General features: G+C 34.1%; 2 protein-coding genes and 1 pseudogene across 3 annotated transcripts in view; 2 read left to right on the plus strand and 1 right to left on the minus strand.

Annotated features, from left to right (window-relative positions):
- The first annotated feature begins 948 nt into the window (after positions 1-948).
- On the plus strand, positions 949-1462 carry LOC141482676 (uncharacterized; annotated as a pseudogene).
- A 7770-nt stretch (positions 1463-9232) lies between these two features.
- Positions 9233-20274, plus strand: part of LOC111506341 (disintegrin and metalloproteinase domain-containing protein 12) — a 47016-nt gene continuing 35974 nt past the window's right edge. The window contains exons 1-2 of the mRNA XM_023161374.2: positions 9233-9373; positions 17976-18048. Of these exons, the coding sequence (XP_023017142.2) occupies positions 9284-9373; positions 17976-18048 (163 nt within the window). The 5' untranslated portion in view covers positions 9233-9283. The remainder of the gene's footprint in view (positions 9374-17975; positions 18049-20274) is intronic.
- LOC141482695 (putative integrase/recombinase y4qK) lies at positions 13544-15046 on the minus strand. Of its 2 annotated transcripts, XM_074176357.1 has the most exons (3): positions 14617-15045; positions 14336-14557; positions 13545-14278 (listed from the first exon to the last, which is right to left on the minus strand). In XM_074176357.1, the coding sequence occupies exons 2-3, from the start codon at positions 14513-14515 to the stop codon at positions 13631-13633; spliced, it is 828 nt and encodes a 275-aa protein (XP_074032458.1). In that variant the 5' UTR covers positions 14516-14557; positions 14617-15045; the 3' UTR covers positions 13545-13630. The 2 variants fall into 2 exon arrangements, with proteins under 2 accessions (XP_074032457.1, XP_074032458.1); XM_074176356.1 differs by having other exon boundaries at positions 13544-14278; positions 14336-15046.

Here is a 20274-nt window from a genome sequence, read left to right on the forward strand (position 1 = left end):
AAAACAAGCGAAATAGTTTTGTTTGAATTGATTTTGAGGTTATGAGCTTCAGATGCTGAATTAAGACAAGCTAGATCTTTATTCAATTTTCAATTAGCAGTAGCAACGTCACAAGGGTTAAATGATAGATATATTTGTGTGCCATGGCATAAATATGTGAATCACAATGTCTCAAAACCGATACTTGATCATAAGTGTATACGCAAAATAATAAGGGTCCAAACATAGATTCCTGAGGCACTACAAGTTCAATAAATTCATTGCTTGATTTTACTTTCGAAGTTTCTACAAACTGTGAACGATCTTTAAAATAGCTTTTAGGATCACCAGGGACGACCCTGGGAAGCTGGCGCCGAAGAAATATCTGGCGATGACCAGGAAAAATCTACGCTCAAAAGTAGGATTTCTGACTGACCACTGTCAACTAAGGAAACACCTCCATAATATGGGGCTAGTAGACACACCTCTATGCAGGATGTGTGAACAGGAAGATGAAACTCTCAGGCATGTCCTATGCGAGTGTCCGGAGTTATCGTCAATAAGAGAGTGAGTGTTCGGCGAGTCTTGGCGATATAAAGGAGATGTCTCCTAGTGACCTGTCCACCTTCCTGGAAAGGACAGAATGAACAATGACCTAGAGGAGGACAACTCCTCGGGAGGATGTACAATAGGTCATATGTTGCCAGTGTGCAGTTAGTCTACAAAAATGAAATATTCTTCCTTGTTGATGAATTCCATTCATTGATGATTCTCTTTTCTAATTCATGGACCATGATGGTTTGGTTTGGTTACAGAAAGTTATAGTGAATCACAACAACCGCTGACCACCATACAGTAACCAAGGTAAAAAGATAAATAAAAATTTCTATGTTTTCCACCACTTTTCGTGTGGCACCCACGTTTCAAGCCTTTTGACCTTTTCAATACGTGTTTAACCATAAAAACCGCATGGTAGTGATATGGGCCCAAAGATCTATAGTCTTTTTAACGATGAATTTAGACGATTGTAAAGATCCTGAAGTTAAATTTAGCGAAGGCTCAGTATATTTCAAAGGTACTGGTGGTGTAGGGAAGAAAGATTACGAAGTGACCATTCCCTTGTATAAAGGAATAGATTTTGAAAAAAGCAAACACTTCCATAGAAAAAGGTGTATTGAAATACTACTAGTCAAAGCAAATCCAGAAGAACCTTACTGGCCTTCCCTGACATTAGATAAAAGCAAACATCATTGGTTGAAATGTGATTTCAATAATTGGCATGATGAAAATGATGATGATGACATTTGAAAATGACTCGGGAGATGAAGGTGATGGAGAAATGGGAGGAGGAGGAGGTGGTGATTTTGGGGAGATGATGTGACAAATGGGAGGTTTAGGTGGTGCTGGTGGCAAACCAAACTTTGAAGACCTCGACGGGGATGAAGGTGATTCGGATAATGATCCCATTCCAGATTTGGAATAGTTTTTAAAGTTTTTACATTGGTTTTTGTATTTTTCTGAACACTACTGTTAAGTATTAGACAGTGTGGAACAAGTACAATGAAAAAGTAAGTTATTCATTGAACGAAAGTTAGAACTTCTTACAAAACAACAAATACACCGAGATCTATATTCACACATACAAAACCCAACAACACAAAGATTAGAAAATTGTATTCATAATTGCATTTATTGCCATAAAAATGGCGGCAAGTGCAAGTCCACTGTTATTAAACTCTACAGAAATCAATGAATTTATATGTAAACTATGTCAGAAAAAAGTTGTGCAGAAAGCAATGTGTATCAAAAGTGAAGACACTTTTCATCCTGCATGTCTCAGGCAGGCTAATGAGTCTAAAAAAGGTGATTGTAAGCATGTGGTGGGAAATCAAAACCAGGGTAAAGAAAGAAACCAAAGTGATCTTGTCTACACTGAGGAAATATTCCTAAAAGAAGAAAATAAACTTCTAAGAGACGCAATCCAGAATAAGGAAACAATTATAAAGGACAAAGAGATAGTTATCTCATTATTGAATGACAAAATCGCATTTCTAGAAAATACTTTGTCACAATATAGCTACAACTATCCTCACAAAACTCTATCTGAACACAAAAACGGCAGGCAAATAGCACAAAAAGAAGCCTATCAGAAAAAGGTGAGGCTGAAAAAACCAGTCATACCAAGCAAAACCTTATAAATGAGTCAGAGGTAATAAACAGCCAGAAATCGGAGAATGCCCAATTACAGGGTGATTCATTTCTCAAAGTGAATCAGATTGCACCAAAAATACTACTAATTCAAACAGAACAAAAAATGAACAACTCATAATCTTCACAGAAAATGAAGAAAAAACACAGCATGATTACCAAGTAGTAACAATAATTATAATTTTAGGAGTTAGTGCTGAAATATTTTACGTGAATCGAAAACTTGGATTTTGAAAATAAGATTACTTGAACAAACATATCACCCATACATTAGGCTCAATTGATGAAATAATATTCAAAATTTGGCTTTTGGCAAACACTTTTTTGTATAATGATTCAAATGAAAATCCCTTCATCTCAAGATTTAAACAAATTATCATTTGTAGAACAAAATTTTGAAATATATGGATAGTACACATTTTAAAGTATTAAACTTGGTACACTCGCGAGACTAGATAAATATGCTTCATCAGCTCTGACTATTTACATGATATACTGCATTCACTAATGAAGGAAAAATATGTTTATCCTACATTACAATGAATAATGAGTCTGAAATGAGAGCAGTTATCATTCATTTCGTTGAATGACACTATTTGATTGGGTTGTGAAACAGATAACAAATTCTGATATCACAAAACTCAAAACCACAGGGACCACAATTGATTTTAACTATTACCACCCTGAGAAGAATAGTTTAATAATAATTAGTATGCGATTTCTTTAGAACTTTCGAAATACTTCTGGACTCACCGTAGCCATCTCATGTGTTGTGTCATCAATATAGTAAGGTAGTAAATCGAAATCAATTATCAATTAGAAAATTACTTGTACTTGTTTTCAAATTATCATATCCACATTGTCACAAGTAAACAAAATTCAGGTACTCAATTAAGCTAAGTACGCCTATTATTACCTACAGTGGTGTTATATAAGGGCTAATGTAATCAATAATGTTTAGTTTAATGTATAAGTTTAAAAATGTCCTTATAAGACCAAACTGCAGTAACGTTAATTTGAAGGTGGCTGACAATGTTTTGTGGTGTATTTCATCAGTTCGGACTTCCATTGTCTAATATAATATGAATTGATTTGAAATCCCTGAAAGAATCTGTAAAAAATTAAAAAAATGTACCGAAAAATAACAACTTCATTAAACAAAAAACTGAAATTACAAAGAAATAACATACAAGCAGCAACCAAAAAAATGAGATATCAATACGAGCTGAAAATTAAAAAATAATATTAACAAGAATTGAAAAGATTCCAAATCAAGTTACGTCACGACCTTTCGATTGTTAGTATCCACAATGGTCTTCAGGTGATAACTGTTTCATTTTCAGCTCGTATTGATATTTCTTTTCTTTTTTGGTTGTTGCTTGTATTTTATTACTTTGTAATTTCAGTTTTTTGTTCAATACATTTTCTTTCAGGTAATCTTTTTAATTTGTTACAGATTATTTCAGGGATTTCAAATCAATTTATATTATATTAGACAATGGAAGTCCGAACTGATGAAATGCAGTAACGTTAGTTACAAATAAAAGTGGTAAAAAACAAAGAAAGTTACAATTCTCTTTTCTTCAATCAATTCAATGATATTGAAAGTATTTTTAGTAATATTGTTGAAAATGAAAATTAATGGCCGATGGTATCTGTGGAAAATAGTTCATTACTATTGGTTAAATTTCAATACTTTAGAGCCATTTTAACAAAACTGAGCATGAAAAAATATTTTACCAACTATTTATTTTTTTAATGAGACAAGATTTATAAATGAGTTACTGACTAATCAGATTTATTCTTGTTGTTGTTTTTCTACAATGCCTGAGAGAGTTAAATTCGATTCCATTAACTTGATATGAAATTTCATTTCATCACACCTCGTGTTATATCAATCCTGGAACACACTGTATAACGTCTTTCATTGATCATAACTACACAAATAATGTTTAGCTTTCCAGCTTTATAACAAGTTTCTCACAATAATAAGTAGGACTGCAGAAAGAATCAGCACGCATTATTAAAAATTAATTTACCAAAGGAAATTCCTGATCATTGTGGAATTCCCTATCAAGTATTTATGGCAAAATTTATCTGTCGAGTTGGCAAGAGACTCTTGTATGTGCAGAACCGGATTACCGCTCGAAGCCATGAATAATTTCCCAACAAAAACCTTTGAAGTTAGTTGATTTAATGAACTTTAACACCGTAATAGAATTAGATATAACCAACGCGGGTTATGTACCTACAATTGATTATCGAATTTCTTATTTTTCCAAGTAAACGATATAGTACCCCCTACCTTCCAGCAGTTCTCCTTTAATAAAATAGTTAGGGAGCTAACTAATTTTGTTCTATATATATTCACATATATATATATATATATATATATATATATATATATATATATATATATATATATATATATATATATATTTATATATTTTATATATATATATATATATATATATATATATATTTATATATTTATATATATATATATATATATATATATATATATATATATATATATATATATATATATATAAGTTTCAATGAAGTTTAACTTCGGCACTTGTTTATGCTTTGAATTTAACTTAAAATGATGGGGCCAATTGCGACCCACTGACGTTCAGTGTTTGTCAAATTGAACTTTTTTTTTGAAAAAAATTGAAAAAGTGCATTTCTAGATCGAATTCAACAAAAAGTTACTTGAAACAGTTGAGTCTACGGAAATTTTATATCCATATGCCAAATTTTATGCAACTAGGTTAAAGTTAACGTTTCGCTTATTTTTGATAGATATCCCCTTTATTTTAAAAAAACAAGTTCGGTTAATTGTCAGCAATTCATGTATACATAACAAACTCATCATGGAGTTTGACTTTTCTGATACATTTTTACTTATACGGACATTTTTAGAGAGAAATTGAAATTTTGCTATAAAAATTTCAACATGACTGGTGCAAAGTTTCAATCACTTGGCTATTTTCTTAAACAAACCTCTGATTTCGAAAAAGCAGAGGCAACTAAAAAAAATGCAAATAATTTCGATAGAACTATCATTTTTATTATACATTTCAAACAACAATAATATTATAGAAAATACAAATGGGTACAAAAAAATTACTTATTGATCTAAATGAGGTTGTCAAACATTTATTGCCTACATTTCAGTATGTCGTCCTCCACTTTCAATACAAATTATGGTCCTTCTACTGACATCTGTTACTGCATTTTTAATAAATCGGGGATTTATATTTGCACAGCACTCGCGAATGGTATTTTCCAGATGTTGTATGTCACTAAATGGTCTACTTCGGTACACTTTTTGTTTCAGGTAACCTCACAACAAAAAGTCTAAAGGCGTCAAGTCAGGTGATCTAGGTGGCCAATAATGTTCCCAGTTACGTCCAATAACTTTGTCTCTGAACATTTGTTGGAGGGACTGTTTTACAGCAACCGTGTGATGTATTGGTGCGCCATCAAGCTGATACCATAGATCGTATTTAATATTTGAAGGCTTATTATCTAAAACTTCACTAACCTCATTATTTAAAAGGTTGAGATAACCGACGGATGATACATTTTCCCTAAAGAAAAATGGCCCAATTAATTGGTCGTTAAGTATCCCACACCATACATTAGTTTTAAATGAATACTGATCATCACATTCAACTGTGAATTTGGGATTTTCTTGGGCCCACCATCGGCAATTTTGAGAACTTACCGTTTCATTTGAAGAGAACGTTGCCTCATCTGTCCATAAAATTTTATACGGAAACTTTATATTTTCTTCTCTCTCTCCTTGAAACCAGAATGAAAACCCCAAACGGACATCAAAATCTCGTGTTTTTAATGTGTTAATAAATTTGGCTTGTAAGGCCAAAATTTATTCTTTAATAAAATTTTTCTAACACTTTCTCTCTTGTAATCGGTTTTTTTTTATAATATCGGTTATGCTCGTTTGCCCGTGTTCAATAACTTTTGAACAAATGTAAAGTTGGGCCTCCTCATCATATTTACTTGGAGTGTGCTTTTTCTTAAATTGATTTGCTACGGATCCTGTTCCTCTGAATTACGACATTATTCTTGACACAGTGGTATGTCGAACATTTTTTCCTGGATGCCGTTCATTAAAAATGTTAGCTACTTGCTGGTATGGTGTATTCTCACCACATATCAAAACTATTTCTATTCTTTCCTGAAGAGACAACATTATTGCAACAATAACTGTTGAAAATCTGACAAGTAAATCAACAACTCGACACTACCATAGCGTGCATTTTTTTTGGCAAGACCTACTTAAAAATTTTATTCAACGTGGTTAAGCACCCTTACCGCCTTAGTTAGTGTTTATAAATAATCTGTAAATGATGAATATTGGAATTTTAATGTAATTTCAACTCTAGTAATTTTATTAATACTCATTGCAGTTTTCGAGTTGTGTCTGCTTTTTCAAAATTGAAGGTACTGACGTTTGTTTAAGAAAATAACCAAGTTATTGAAACTTTGCACCAGTTATGTTAAAATTTTCATAGTAAATTTTTAATTTTTCTCTAAAAATGTCCGTATGAGTGAATATGTATCAGAAAAGTTAAACTCCATGATTAGTTTGTTATGTATACATGAATTGATGACAATTAACCAAATTTGTTTTTTAAAATAAAGGCGATATCTGTCAGAAATAAGCAAATAAGTAAAAAAAGTTGAATTTGACAAACACTGAACGTCAGTGGGTCGCGGTTGGCGGCATCATTTTAAGTTAAATTTAAAGCACAAACAACTTTTCGAAAAAAAAGTTTCCCATATGGTGCGCACTTTAATGGTGACACTGTATATATATACAATCGATCGCTTCAAAAACACTTCACTAACTTTTTCGAAAGCTTCTGATAATTCCTCTTCCATATTCTTCGTTTCACTATCACTGTCGGCATTTAAATAACTAATGAATTTATTTCCACCATTGATATGGAAGTGTCCAATCTCCATATAGTCTTTTTCAAATAAAATTATTTTTTTAATCATTTTCTGCCAGTCTTCTTCGCTAATATTCGATACTCTTTCTTCAACTAGCTCTATCACCTTCTTATCAAATTTTCGAAAATTATTTTACGCCTGATGCTTTGTTTCAATTTTCCCCAAATCAACTCGATGGGATTGAAAACACAAACATAGGGGGGAAGTCTCAATATGGTGTGTCCATACTTTTCAGCAATACTCTCAAGGGTATACACTTTTTCAAATATTTTTGTCTGTAAAACTTCAAGTATTTGGTTTTTGGTATAGTTATCTTCCAAATACAAATTGTTACTTTGTATTTCATCTTTCCTCAAATTTTTATTCGGTACTTTGATGAGCTGTCGCGAATGATAGGAAGCGTTGTCAAAAACTATTACACTATTCGCATCCAAATATGGGATCAATGTGTTTTCAAACCATTTTCTAAAAATATTAGCTTCCATATTCTTATGATAGTCAACATTGCAATCCCCAAGTTTTTTTTTTCACATAATTTCAAAGAATTCCGAACCCATCCTCTACTACTTCCGCAATGCACAATGATTAATCGCGATTCTTTGTTTGCAGGCATGTTATGTGTACACATTCTCGAACCATCAGTCCACCCTTCCGTAACAATGTCGTGAGTGTCATACCAAGTTTCGTCCAAATAGAAAGTTTGGCCGTTGTTCTTGTCTATATTTAATTATTTGTTCTAAGTATTTGTTACCCAATTCCATTATTCTTCAGCTTTCCATAACTGCTTGACGTTTGTTTATTATTTTGAATCTAAATCCTAGTTTCTTTATCCATTTCTGAAGAGTTTTGTCACAGCAGCTCACGTTATTGCCGGAAGTATTCAATTTCTTCCTTATGATTCCAATTGCAGGAATCTCATTGCTTCTGTATATTGTTTTTTAATGATTTTATTAGACGAACATCTAAAAGTTTTGGTAATCCCGCATCAATTCGCGTCTTGCGTTCATAAGGTTTGTTTTTGACTATTTTACGTACAGTTGAGAAAGGAATTTCGATCAAATCTGATGTTGCTTGCAATAGTTTTTTTCCTCGAAACCAAACTTGATGGGTAGATCCTTATATACATTGAAACATACTCTCTGTGTTTCAATATTCAAATGCATCTTAATCTTATTCACTGGTATCTCTTTTTTGTATTGTTCACCAGCGCTATTGGAATCATTACACAGGAAAAAGTCGGCTTTGTTATTACACTCGTTATTACTATTAGTACTTGTCCAAGGACGCCATATTTTAAACAAATAAGAAAAATTTTAAGTAATTATAACTTCACCAATATCGAATTTCAATACTCAAACTGAACTGAACATTGACAACAGGACTCTTCTAACCATCCTCACATTCTATTGTTCACCGTAACATGACTTCAAGTTAAATTTTATGACTCTTCAGCCAATCACAAAACTCGGTTAGTAAAAATTATCCAAAACGAACCGCCAATTCTTCAGTCCACGTGGACTAATTCGTAGCGGCATTATTTATTTGTATTGTTTTTTTTGCCTTTGATTTCTTCGTTAATTTTGGGCATGTATTGTTGAACGTCGTCAACGGTGATCCAGATTTGTTTGAAAGGTTCATTACTGGTGACGGACCACGGGTATACTGGTATAGCTATGACATCAAAACCAAATGTCCAATCTTCCCAATGCAAGAGCCCAAGAGAGCCAAGACCAAAACAAGCACGCCAAGTTCTATCAAAAGTCAAGGTTTTGCTCACCGTTTCCATCAATTAGCGTGGTGTAGTGTCACATCGTCATACCTTCAATAAGGAGTATTATTCATTGAAACCGGTATATCAATTACAGAGATCTTATAAAGGTTGGGCGGAAGAATAGATGTTGTACACACTCATTTCTAAAAAAAATGTACCTATCAGTTCTGGTGTACAGAAAAGGTGTTTTCAATGGATTTATTCAAAACCAAATATTCCAATTCTGCCTATATCAACAAACGAATCATGGTGAATACATCTCTGCATTACTAAATTTCCGACAATAACAAATTTACATTTACTGAGGTAGTGGTCATTTGTTGTTCATCGTCTTCTGTTATGGGATCTGTGAAGCGATTCGGGCTTTATTTGAATTTTTGTTTTATAATATCACGGTTGATAATAGTTGCTGGCTATAGTGTTGGTTTGGTGAGTAACTGAGTTATTTTCTCTGATATGTTTGTTTAACGTAGCTGTAGTTAGTATAGAAGAAAATAGAATATCACTTCACATAAAAATATTTTATTTGATATTAGATTTAGTTTAATATCAGCGACCTGGAGATTGGAATGAAAAAATTAACAGAAGAATATCACTCGATTCAAAAAAAGATCTCGGTTCAACTCTAGCTGAAGAGATGTAGAATACAAGGAAACCTTTGAAGACTTGCAAATTCGACCCCTTGACTTTCACTTTCAAGGTCGAGCTTTCATTATTTCCATTGTTTCTGTAGATCACGAAAATTTGCTGAAATGCTATGTTTTCTTTCAAAACTATATGGAATGACAGAAGAAATGAGCGGACACACGTCGAAAAACAACAGAGCTATGAATTTTCAAAACCTTTCGAACTTTAAAAAAATTCTGCAGATGTGCATTCGCTTCTACATAATATCATAAAAATTCGGAGGCATGCAATTGCGAATCGAGAAAAAAATTCTATATTTTTATTTTCGAAAATTTTGAAGAGAACATTCATTAATATATTGATAAATGATTTTTTCTTCATATTGCTTCATATAACTTTATGCAATGTACCCCTTCCAAGTTTTTTAACGGGTTTTGAAGATAGTTTATCCTCAGTATGTCCGAAATTTGAAAATGTGATCTGTGCTGGAGATATGAATATTGATTTCTCAGACTCTGCAAGTAGATCTTGCATTCAACTGAGTGAGATCATTGAATCTTTCGGTTTGAAACAGATAGTAGATCAGCCAACACGCTTTTCTACAACTAGCTGCAAAATAATAGATGTAATAATATGCTCTGAATTATTGACAATAAGCGACTGTACTACGGTCGATTGTAGCTCGTTTTCGGATCACTTTCTTGTATCATGCAGGTCAGATATCGCAAATATGAAAGAAAATAGCTTTATTTACACTTTTAGAGACTTCAGAAAATTCAATCCAGAATCATTTCATTCTGATTTGAATAATACAAATTTTCAACCTATTTATAATTCCGATAACATCGACGAAAAAGTTGCCATACTCAACAAGTTAGTTCTTGAACTTTTTGACAAACATTCACCGGATAAAACTGTCAAAATATCTAGGAAAAAAGCACCTTGGATTACAGATAACCTTAAACTCATGTTCAAACTCAGAGATGACGCTCTTTCTAGATTTAAAAAAACCAAGTCATCACTGGGTATATTACAAGGAGTTAAGGAATCTCACAAATCGAACGGTAAATCTCGAGAAGAAAGCATATCTTAACTATTGCTTGTCGAAAAGTAAACAATTGTGGAAGGAACTAGCTAAGCTCAATGTTTATAAGAAGAAAGGTCAAAAGACAATTCCTGAACACCTCTCGGATGTTGAAAAAATCAACAGCTTTTTTGGCGATATTGTTAATAGTATCTCCACGCATGATGATGACACAATAAATCATTTTTTGAGCCCGAAGCTGAATGACCAAGAATTCAAATTTCACGAAACTAACGAGAATGAAATTTACACCATTCTGTTAAGTATTAAATCTAATGCTGTTGGACCTGATAATATCAGCATACAAATGTTATTATACTGTTGTCCAATTATTTTACCTCACATATGCCACTTATTCAATTATTGTATTCAAAAAAATATTTATCCAACAATCTGGAAACATTCGCATATTATTCCGTTAGCCAAAATAGGCAATGCAGAGAGTCTGACTGACCTTCGCCCAATTAGCATTCTGTGTGCCATATCTAAAGCGTTTGAAAAATTTGTAAACTTGCAGATACGTAGCTACTTGAATGATTTCAGTATATTACCTACATGTCAATCAGGGTTCCGGCCAAACCACAGCTGTACAACAGCTCTTTTGAAAGTTGTTGATGATTTACATTGTTCTATCGACAATAATAAACTTTGTCTTCTAGTATTGCTGGACTACTCCAAAGCATTTGATCGTATTAACCACTCTCTACTTCTGGCAATACTGAAGTACCTGGGTTTTGCCTCTAGCGTGGTCACTCTGCTTGGAAATTATCTGACAAACCGTTCTCAGTGTGTCATACTCAATAACAAAAAATCGAATACCCTTAAAATAAATAATGAGGTCCCTCAAGGATCGATTTTAGGTCCACTTCTTTTTGTTTTATATACTTCTCAGTTCTCACACTGCCTTCGTCACACTTCTATGCATTGTTACGCCGACGATACACAGTTGTATTTACAATTCGATGAAAACTCACTCAATATTGCGCTAGAACAAATGAGTCATGATCTGCACTCTCTGATAACTGAATCAAGTAAATATTGTCTCTCTGTAAACCCAACTAAATCTTGTGTCATGCTCTTCGGTAGGTCAAATGCAAAGAATCGTTGCACCGAGTTGATTAACATTTCCATCGATGGGGTTCAATTACCAAAAAGTGACGTCACGAAAAATTTAGGCCTTTATCTCGATAATTCTCTGCGTTTCACTACGCATGTTTCTCTGATTCTTAGGAAGGGTTATATGAATCTAAAATTAGTATACTCGAATAAAAATCTTTTGACCAAAACAAATAAAATATTACTCTGCGACGCACTGGTACTATCTCATGCAAACTATGCTGATACTGTTTATGGTCCAGGACTCTTATAATCTGACAGGCAGAGACTTCAAAAACTGCAGAATTCGTGCATAAGACTCGTCACGGGCGTAAGGAGACGTGAGCATGTGTCTCAATACTTGAAACAACTCGGGTGGCTGAACATGGATGCTAGGCGCACACTACATTCTGCTAGTTTATTCCATAAGGTCATATCCACTGGGAAACCTGCCTACCTATTCACGAAACTGTCCTTTAGAATCGATGTACATAATCTAAATTTGAGATTTAAACATCTCTTGACTGCACCTAAACATAAAACTTCTTTTTTTCGAGGATCTTTTTCTTATAACATTGCACACTTATATAATCGGCTACCCATTGAATTAAAATCCCTATCACCACTTAGTTTCAAGAAGAATTTGAAGAGATTCATGCTACAATCCGGTTCTCTTCTTTTATAACAGTTATCAGTTGACACCTATACATATGTTTTTACAATAAATATGAAGAAATCATCAAATTTATCATCATATTTGTAACATGATTTTCCACACATAGAACATATAATTTTCATTTTTTCGTTTATTGCCTCTCTTTTCTACTTTTCTTCTGCTTCTCTCCCTTTTTTCCTTTTTTTTTTTCTTCTTCTTTCTAGTTTAAATTAAGCAAACAATGTGTATTATTATAAGTTATCTCTTACTGGTTGGATGGAAGAGCAATTTCTGCCTTGATTCGTCATGCGCAGACGTTGAATTCTGCCATTTGTTAGGTTAGATTAGTATCCCTTGTACTGAGTAACCTTTCAATAAAAGCATTTATTATTATTATTATTATTATTATAACAAACCACAAATGAACAGTATTGCATATTCTTTCCAAAACGAGCACTTTTCCCGAACAATACAACTGCAATACTATGGTTGACGCGCGTTTCAATGATGAAGTTGGTGAAAAATGTTTGTTCTGGACTCATTCTATGCCAGAGATGCTAGTTTCATCATTTACTAGATACTAGCGAGCCGGTCCGGTTCCGCACGGGTGCAATGCTGATACTAAATATACATATAAACGCGTGCTATTCATGAAGTGCGGCCTTCGACGCGCTATTTATAGGCTCGCGCCGCTGGCCCCCCTTGCGGTACCACCGAAAATATTCATTTAAATTACATGCTGTAAGGGTCATATTGATTCATATTGAATGCTCACTGTATTTAAGGTACTTATTTGAATAAGGATAATTACTTTCTAGATAAGCCATGTTTCCTTGAGAATAAAAAAAGGTTATCGTGGGTTATCCCCACGAGATAGACGTATACCATCCCGGCCTTTTACACCAACTATACCTACACCAACTATAATACAATTTCATAATTGTAGGCACTAAATTATCAAAAATATTATTGCATTTAAACGAAAATATTGTTGTCCAGTTTGTGATTTCATACGGTGCTTTTCTTTGATATCCCTCCACCTCTTATTTTTTGAACGAGTCAACTCAAAAAAAAATTTATTTCTGACCGGGATATTATGAGCTTATATCGTCATAGTTATGCTATCAATAAAGAGGGTCATAACTCCCTTGGGACATTATAGATTTTATAATTCCCTCTACCTTTCACAAGTAAAAATAAATAGAAATGAAAACTGAACCATAATTTATTTATTCACGTCATTACAAATAATAAATGTACAATTTTGAAATGTTCCCTGAAAATTACTTCCGCCACTGGAAACAATTTCTTCTTTTGTATGGCTGGAGCTTCTATTCACTACAGTCGAGGTACCTGCCTCTTCTGATGACAAAGTAGACAACATACGCGCCGTTTTATTTCTCAATTCGATGCTATCCTCCAAATACCCCTCCGCCACCGTGGAACTTTTCCAACCTCCGTGTCTTTTTAAGTTAGTCATAGTTGCTCCTGCATTGGCTAGAGCAGTAGCAGAAGTGCGACGAAGGCAATGTCCCGTATAGGAAGATGAGTTTGGCAATCTTAAATACATTGCGATTTTGCTGGGGATTTTCCCAAACATGTTTTTTCCAATTGGCTGAGATGTACATTTATTTTGTCGGAAGCTCAAAAAAAATCGTTCAATACCTTTAGGACGCAAAGACATATAAAGTCTTAATAAAGGCAAAGCGGAGAACTCTTTTTCATCCACAACTGTAAATTTCTTCGATACACCAGTTTTACTTTCCGGTACGTTCACTACCACAACGGAATCCCGGTCCTCTATATCCGATATCTTCATATTCAAAAGTTCCTGACTTCTGCATCCTCCAAAATAACCCATAATCAAAACAACCTATAACAAAAAAAAGGAAATAAATACACACAAAAAGGAAAATAAGAAAAAAATTACCTTATGCAATAAATGAATATCATTAGGAGCGTCCTTTAGGAATCTGATAACATCTTTAGGAGATAAAACAGCAGACTTTTTCGGCTTATAACTCTTACTCTTCCGTTTCAAAAAAGCCTGTAGTTCATTGAACTTGGTGATATCTCGTTTCTCATGTATAGTCACCATCGATTTTAGCATTGACCATTTAGTCCATAAAGAATTCGGACTATACGTTTCTGACTGAAACGAATAAACACAATTACTACCAAATCTACCGAAAAACATAGAAAATTCCTTACCAGTTATTGAAAATATGCCAGGAATACAGTTTCAGTGACATCTTTTGGCATAACATTTTTCCGTGTCAGCCAGTCCAGATATATCTTGTATTCTTTTTGGTATACGGCTTCACTTTTCGATGGAATTAATGATTCTCTTGCTTGTTCAGCTTTTTTCAAAATATCCTCCATTATATTTGGGGTAGAAAACACGTTTTCACCGCAAACACAGCTTGATAACAAAGTTCTGTTTATAAACAAGTAACATAGCAACAACCTAGCAACAAGAAAACTCCACTATAATCAACGGTATCTGATTCAAATATACCGGGAAGGTAATGAATTGGTACATTTATCCGTTTCAAAAATGAACAAAATTTTATTGAAATCGGTCAGAAATAAAATTATCTATGTACCACGGGAATTAATGAGCCTCAATAACCTCAGGCAATTGCTGTCCCTCGGGCCAGATGCCCTCGGGACGCAAACTTTGCCATCGGTAATTAAGGCCCTCCTAATTCCCTTGATACATAAATAACTATAAATTTGTGATAATGAAATTAATGCATGAATACTTTATTTGAAGTGAAATTCAAAATGGTCACTGGGAGCCATCTGGTATAAAAAATGAAATGGAAAGGAGGGTCTTGTCACACATCTTTTTGAAGCTCCTGAAAAATGCTTCACAACCCTAGAATATAATGTGAATATCTTCAACTACTACAAAATGGCGGAACTTTTGATAGTTGCCTGAATACATTGACATTTAACTACATAATATGAGGTAATAAGCTTGAGGTCAGTTGAGAAGATGCTCGAAATGGTTGCCTTGAACTTCTTGACATATGAAAAGCCTATCCGATATTTCACGCGGAACGTTTTCGAACACAGTAACGCCAATATCTCTACAAATATTTATTATTCTCTGCCGTATATTCAATATTGAAGCAAGTAAAGTTTCGTACACCTTTTGCTTCAAATAGCCCCATGAAAAAAGTCCAAGGGTGTCAAATCTGGCGAGCGAGCTAGTCATTCTGTAGAACCTCGACGGCCAATCCAACGACCGAGAAAAATGGTATCCAAATAGTTTTTTACTTGTCTGGAGTAATGTGGTGGTGCTCCATCTTGTTGGAATACAATATCCATATCGAATTCATTAGGATTCGCTTCAACGATTTCAGTGATGAAAGGGTCAACAGTAGTTTCCAACATATTCAAATACAGTTCCCCTGTTGAATTCTGATCAGTATATAGAGGTTATACAATATGGTTTCCCAATATTCCTCTCCAAACGTTAATTTTTTCTGGATATTGGGTATGTTTCCCGGAAAACGTGAGGATTTTTGTCACTCCAATAACGGCAATTTTATCTGTGAACATTGCCATTGGAAAAAAATGTACATTCGTTACTAAAACCAATATTGTGGAGATAGGTAGGATGCCTTGCAATGGTTTCCGTCATGATTTCGCAGAATTCTGCTCTTCGATCAGGGTCATCTTCGGTTAATTGGTGTACCATTTTAATTTTGTATGGATGACACCTATTCGTCTTTTAAAGTCTCCACACAGTAGAAGGAGACACCTCACAAACATTCGCGACGGAATAAGTAGACTGTTCAGGATTTACTACTATTTCACCAATCATTTGCACTTGCTGTTCTTCCGGAATGAACGGATGACCTGGGGGCTTTATGTTATGTACACTACCGGTAGTTGTGAATTTGGATACAAGTTCCCTCAAATATTTTCTACAGATAGGACGATTTGGAAAACGTTCATTGAAAATCCTTTCAGTCTCGTGAATGTTACGCATCGCACCGTAAATAAAAATCGCTTCAATTTTTTATTCCAATGGACGAGAATTGACCATTTCAGTGATTGTTGACGTGATACCTTTCTACAAGTAAAACCGAAAACTAAATGAGAATATTCTAACTCAACAATGATGTTCATTGTCGCATTGACATTTTTTGTTGTTTTTATTAACAAAAAATAACTTAAAAATCCTCATTTGGTTTTTGGAATTGCCATATGGCAGATACAAAGGAATATTTCTAGAAATGTCGATATTAATGTAGTTGTCTTCAGGAAATTATTAAATGTTTCGATATTTTGTAGTAGGTGAAGATATTGACTTCATATTCTAGGGTTGTGGAATTGGCCGCGGTGGTAGTGAGCCCGACTCACGATCTGAAGACCGTGGGTTCGATTCCTGCCTCGACCAGATATTTTCATCGAAAGAATTTATCTGGTTGAAGATGGGATGATTCTGCGACCGTGTTAGGAATCACACGTTAAAAGGTAAGACCTCGTTAGTCCTTAGCTCGCACAAGTTTCTCAACTTCTGGGAGTTGTCGTTCGTTTGGGGGTTAACGGAAAAACAGATTTCAAAACAGATTTTGAAACAGATTCAAAAAAGATTCTTCAGGAGCTTCAAAATGATTTCTCACAGAACCCCCCCTTCCCATCCAATTTTTTTCCAGATGGCGACTGGGCGGTTTCATCTGTCAATTTCACTTCAAAATAAATGCATCAATTTCATTATCCCAAATTTCAATTTTTTGAGATGACCTGTTTAAAAAATAAAAGGGAGGGGAAAATTAAAGAAATGCATTGTATATTTTATCATCATTTTTTCTCAGCTATTTAGTATAATTCCTATACGCCACCGCAAGAGACAGTTTGAGGCAAAAATGTCAGTCATTTCTGAGAATTTAGTGCCTACTATTTTAGAACTATATACTATAGTAACTGATAATGAGAAGGTTTTGCCTTTGTACTTCTCTATCTTCATTCAGAAAATGTGGGATACCTATTTTCAAAATAAACTCTTTACGAAGATATGTGAATCATAAAAAAAATATTTTCATTTACAAAATGGAAAAACACCCTCTAGAAACACCTACTTCCATATAAACATTGAATTACACGAAACGATTTTTTTTAAGTAACTACTTTCATGTGAACAATGAACTATATAGTTTCGAGATACCTAGACCTATGTACCTGAAAACAATACAAAAACCATATTGTGATCTAAACCTTAGGAACGATTCACTACATAAACCAAAACCAACGCAGTCTTTCTTCATCACACTTGTTGCATCGGTTTATCAAGCCACTTGAATTTATTTCCTCGTGCGATATTTTTAATTTTACGATAGCTTCTGAGGTATTGATTCGAAAATATTTATTTCATAGGGGTTAATATCTCATCCATCTGAATACATCTCCAATTTCCACACATCTGTTGCCATATCCGTTAGGTAGTTATTGAGTATATCGCGTTCAAACAGACAGCCAATTACGGCGGAGGACCTCAGTTCATAATATACATATAAGTGATAAGGCCACACTTTTGATATCCTTATTTATTCTAGGAATTTAACCACCAGTGGAAAAATAGTGTTTTTTCAAATCGGACAGAACGGACCGAGGAGAAAAGCCCGAAAGGTAAGAAATTAGGAAACGGTATATTTCATTTCTAGAAATGATTCTTTAAATGGATGGATGTAGCCGTTACTACGTGGTAGGAAATCATAATGAAGAAAAGATAATTGAAAACTTTCTATATTGGAAGCTTCCTATGCAAAGAAGGGTTACAAACTCAATTATTTAGAATCCTTGGATATTCACAAGCATGAACATTGATTGCGGGTGCAACCAGTTCAATGATCAAATCGATTTAGTTTACTCACCGGTTTTCAAATAAACATATCCGCATTGTAATCAGTGAACAAAATTCAGGTATAGTATTTCCAATACCAATTGGAACAGCACAGAGAAGGAATTCCCGCCTCGACAAAGGCGTCGGCATATTATTTTTCAGTGGTAGTTTTTTAGTTACTTATTTTTACAATCATAGCAATTGATAACCCCATGAAAAAGTTATCTCAACTGAATTTTTCCACCATGGGTAATTATGAAAAAATTTCGAAATTTAAGGTAGTTGATTTCCGAATCGAAAACTCTAAAATACAACATGACTCATACAAATACTCATGAAAACACAAATAATCACACCGAATTCTCGTCAAACATATATTCAGAAAATAAAAGAGGCCAACAAAATTGCTAGAAAAATCAAAATTCTTTTTCGCTATATTCGGATGAAGTGAAATCATCATCAGGTTGAATAACGATCGGATTTATGGAACTTTGCACATAATATTTATTTTCTTCTTTTATAACGTGGGCCACACATCACTATTACCTACTTCATTCACCACTCGCCGTATATTGTCAAGCACTACAGCATTCAAAGTCGGTGACTGATTACATTTCCGCAAGCTTTCTTTCATTGTGGCCCAAACCCTTTCAATTGGATTGAACGGACAATAGTATGGAGGCAAACGTAAGAGAATATGAACACGTGTTCCACACATCGAATCAATAATATACTCTATTTTGAAATTACGTTGTTTTATGGTCGCCAGTAATACCTTTTTCGTTGGAATCTTTTCGGGTATTTCCATGTCATGATTTCGCATGAAATCAACAATATCTGCTTTTTGTGTTATTGTTTGGTATTGTAGTCAATAACCGAGAATGATACAAAGCGTTATCCATAACAATAACCGAGTTTGGAGGAATATTTGGAAGAAGCTGATCACTGAACCAGGTTTCGAATAAAGCCGCAGTCATATCTTCGTGGTAATCAGCAGACGAATCTTTTATATTTTTGGCCGACAGAAGCAAAGCGTTACCCCTAGTTCATAATAATGCAAGGTAAGGTAAGGTATTCATTTTTTAAAGTTCAAATTCTATTTCCATAATCTTGACAGCAGCAATCATTCATATGAAATAAATAACTTTCATTTCTATATATTTTCAATTCCAACAATTCACTTTACTGGAGTGTTATAGCCAAATCTTCTGGAGATATCGATCCATATCTTTTTTTTAACAATGAAGGCGCGCACTAACAATTTCACTAAATGTTCAAAACATATTTTGTTCATTCTTGTGTACAAAAATTGATCCTCATCATTTTTCATTCTTTTAAATAACTGAAATTGCCCCTGAGTCTTTCTGCTTCTCAGAATGGGTCTGACATTAAACCTCCTCCTTTTTCGATTATTTCTCTTGAGTAAAAGATACACACTTACTATTGACACAATCGCGGCAATTTTTGTATTTATATCCATCAAAAGAAAAATCAAATTTCACAATGTGACGTTTAAGTTTATCTGGTGACATTACCTTTACACCATTCGGATATATCCGTCAAAGTTCGTAGTATGGCGCTTTCTGATTGGTCGGAGGTGAGAACGCAACGCAGAAAGTTGAAATCAGCCAACTTTTCACCTTGCGTTACCTTGCCTTACCAACGTTACCTTACCTTACTTTTTATCTAGAACGCAAGTGTGTTTTCTCAATGCTTCAACTTTCTTACCTTACCTTACCTCGTTACCTCGCGTTTTTATAAACTAGGGGTTAGGTACGAAACCACTTTCATTCCCGGCATGCAAAATTATAACACACTTTCCCCTTGAAGAAGGTGTGTTCAAAGCACAATACTTGGTTTCGCTTACCCAGCCATATTTGACAATATCATGGGTGTCAAACCAAGTTTCGTCGAGGTAGATTATATGTCTGCTGTATTCTCGGTAGCTTTTCATTCGCCTCAAATATTCTTGTCGGAGTTGAACAATGCGTGTCGATTCCATTATGACCATC

The sequence above is a fragment of the Leptinotarsa decemlineata genome, unplaced genomic scaffold (genome assembly GCF_025532065.1).
Source record: "Leptinotarsa decemlineata unplaced genomic scaffold, Ldec_3_MD MMD2_tig00001719_RagTag_RagTag, whole genome shotgun sequence".
NCBI lineage: Eukaryota > Metazoa > Arthropoda > Insecta > Coleoptera > Chrysomelidae > Leptinotarsa > Leptinotarsa decemlineata.

Bases quoted from the DNA above. Each gene is read 5' to 3' on its own strand.
- LOC141482695 (XM_074176356.1), bottom strand. From the start codon at position 14,602: ATGTTTTTCGGTAGATTTGGTAGTAATTGTGTTTATTCGTTTCAGTCA. The intron at 14,279-14,335 runs GTAATTTTTTTC...TTTTTGTTATAG, and splicing joins ATATTCATTTATTGCATAAG to GTTGTTTTGATTATGGGTTA.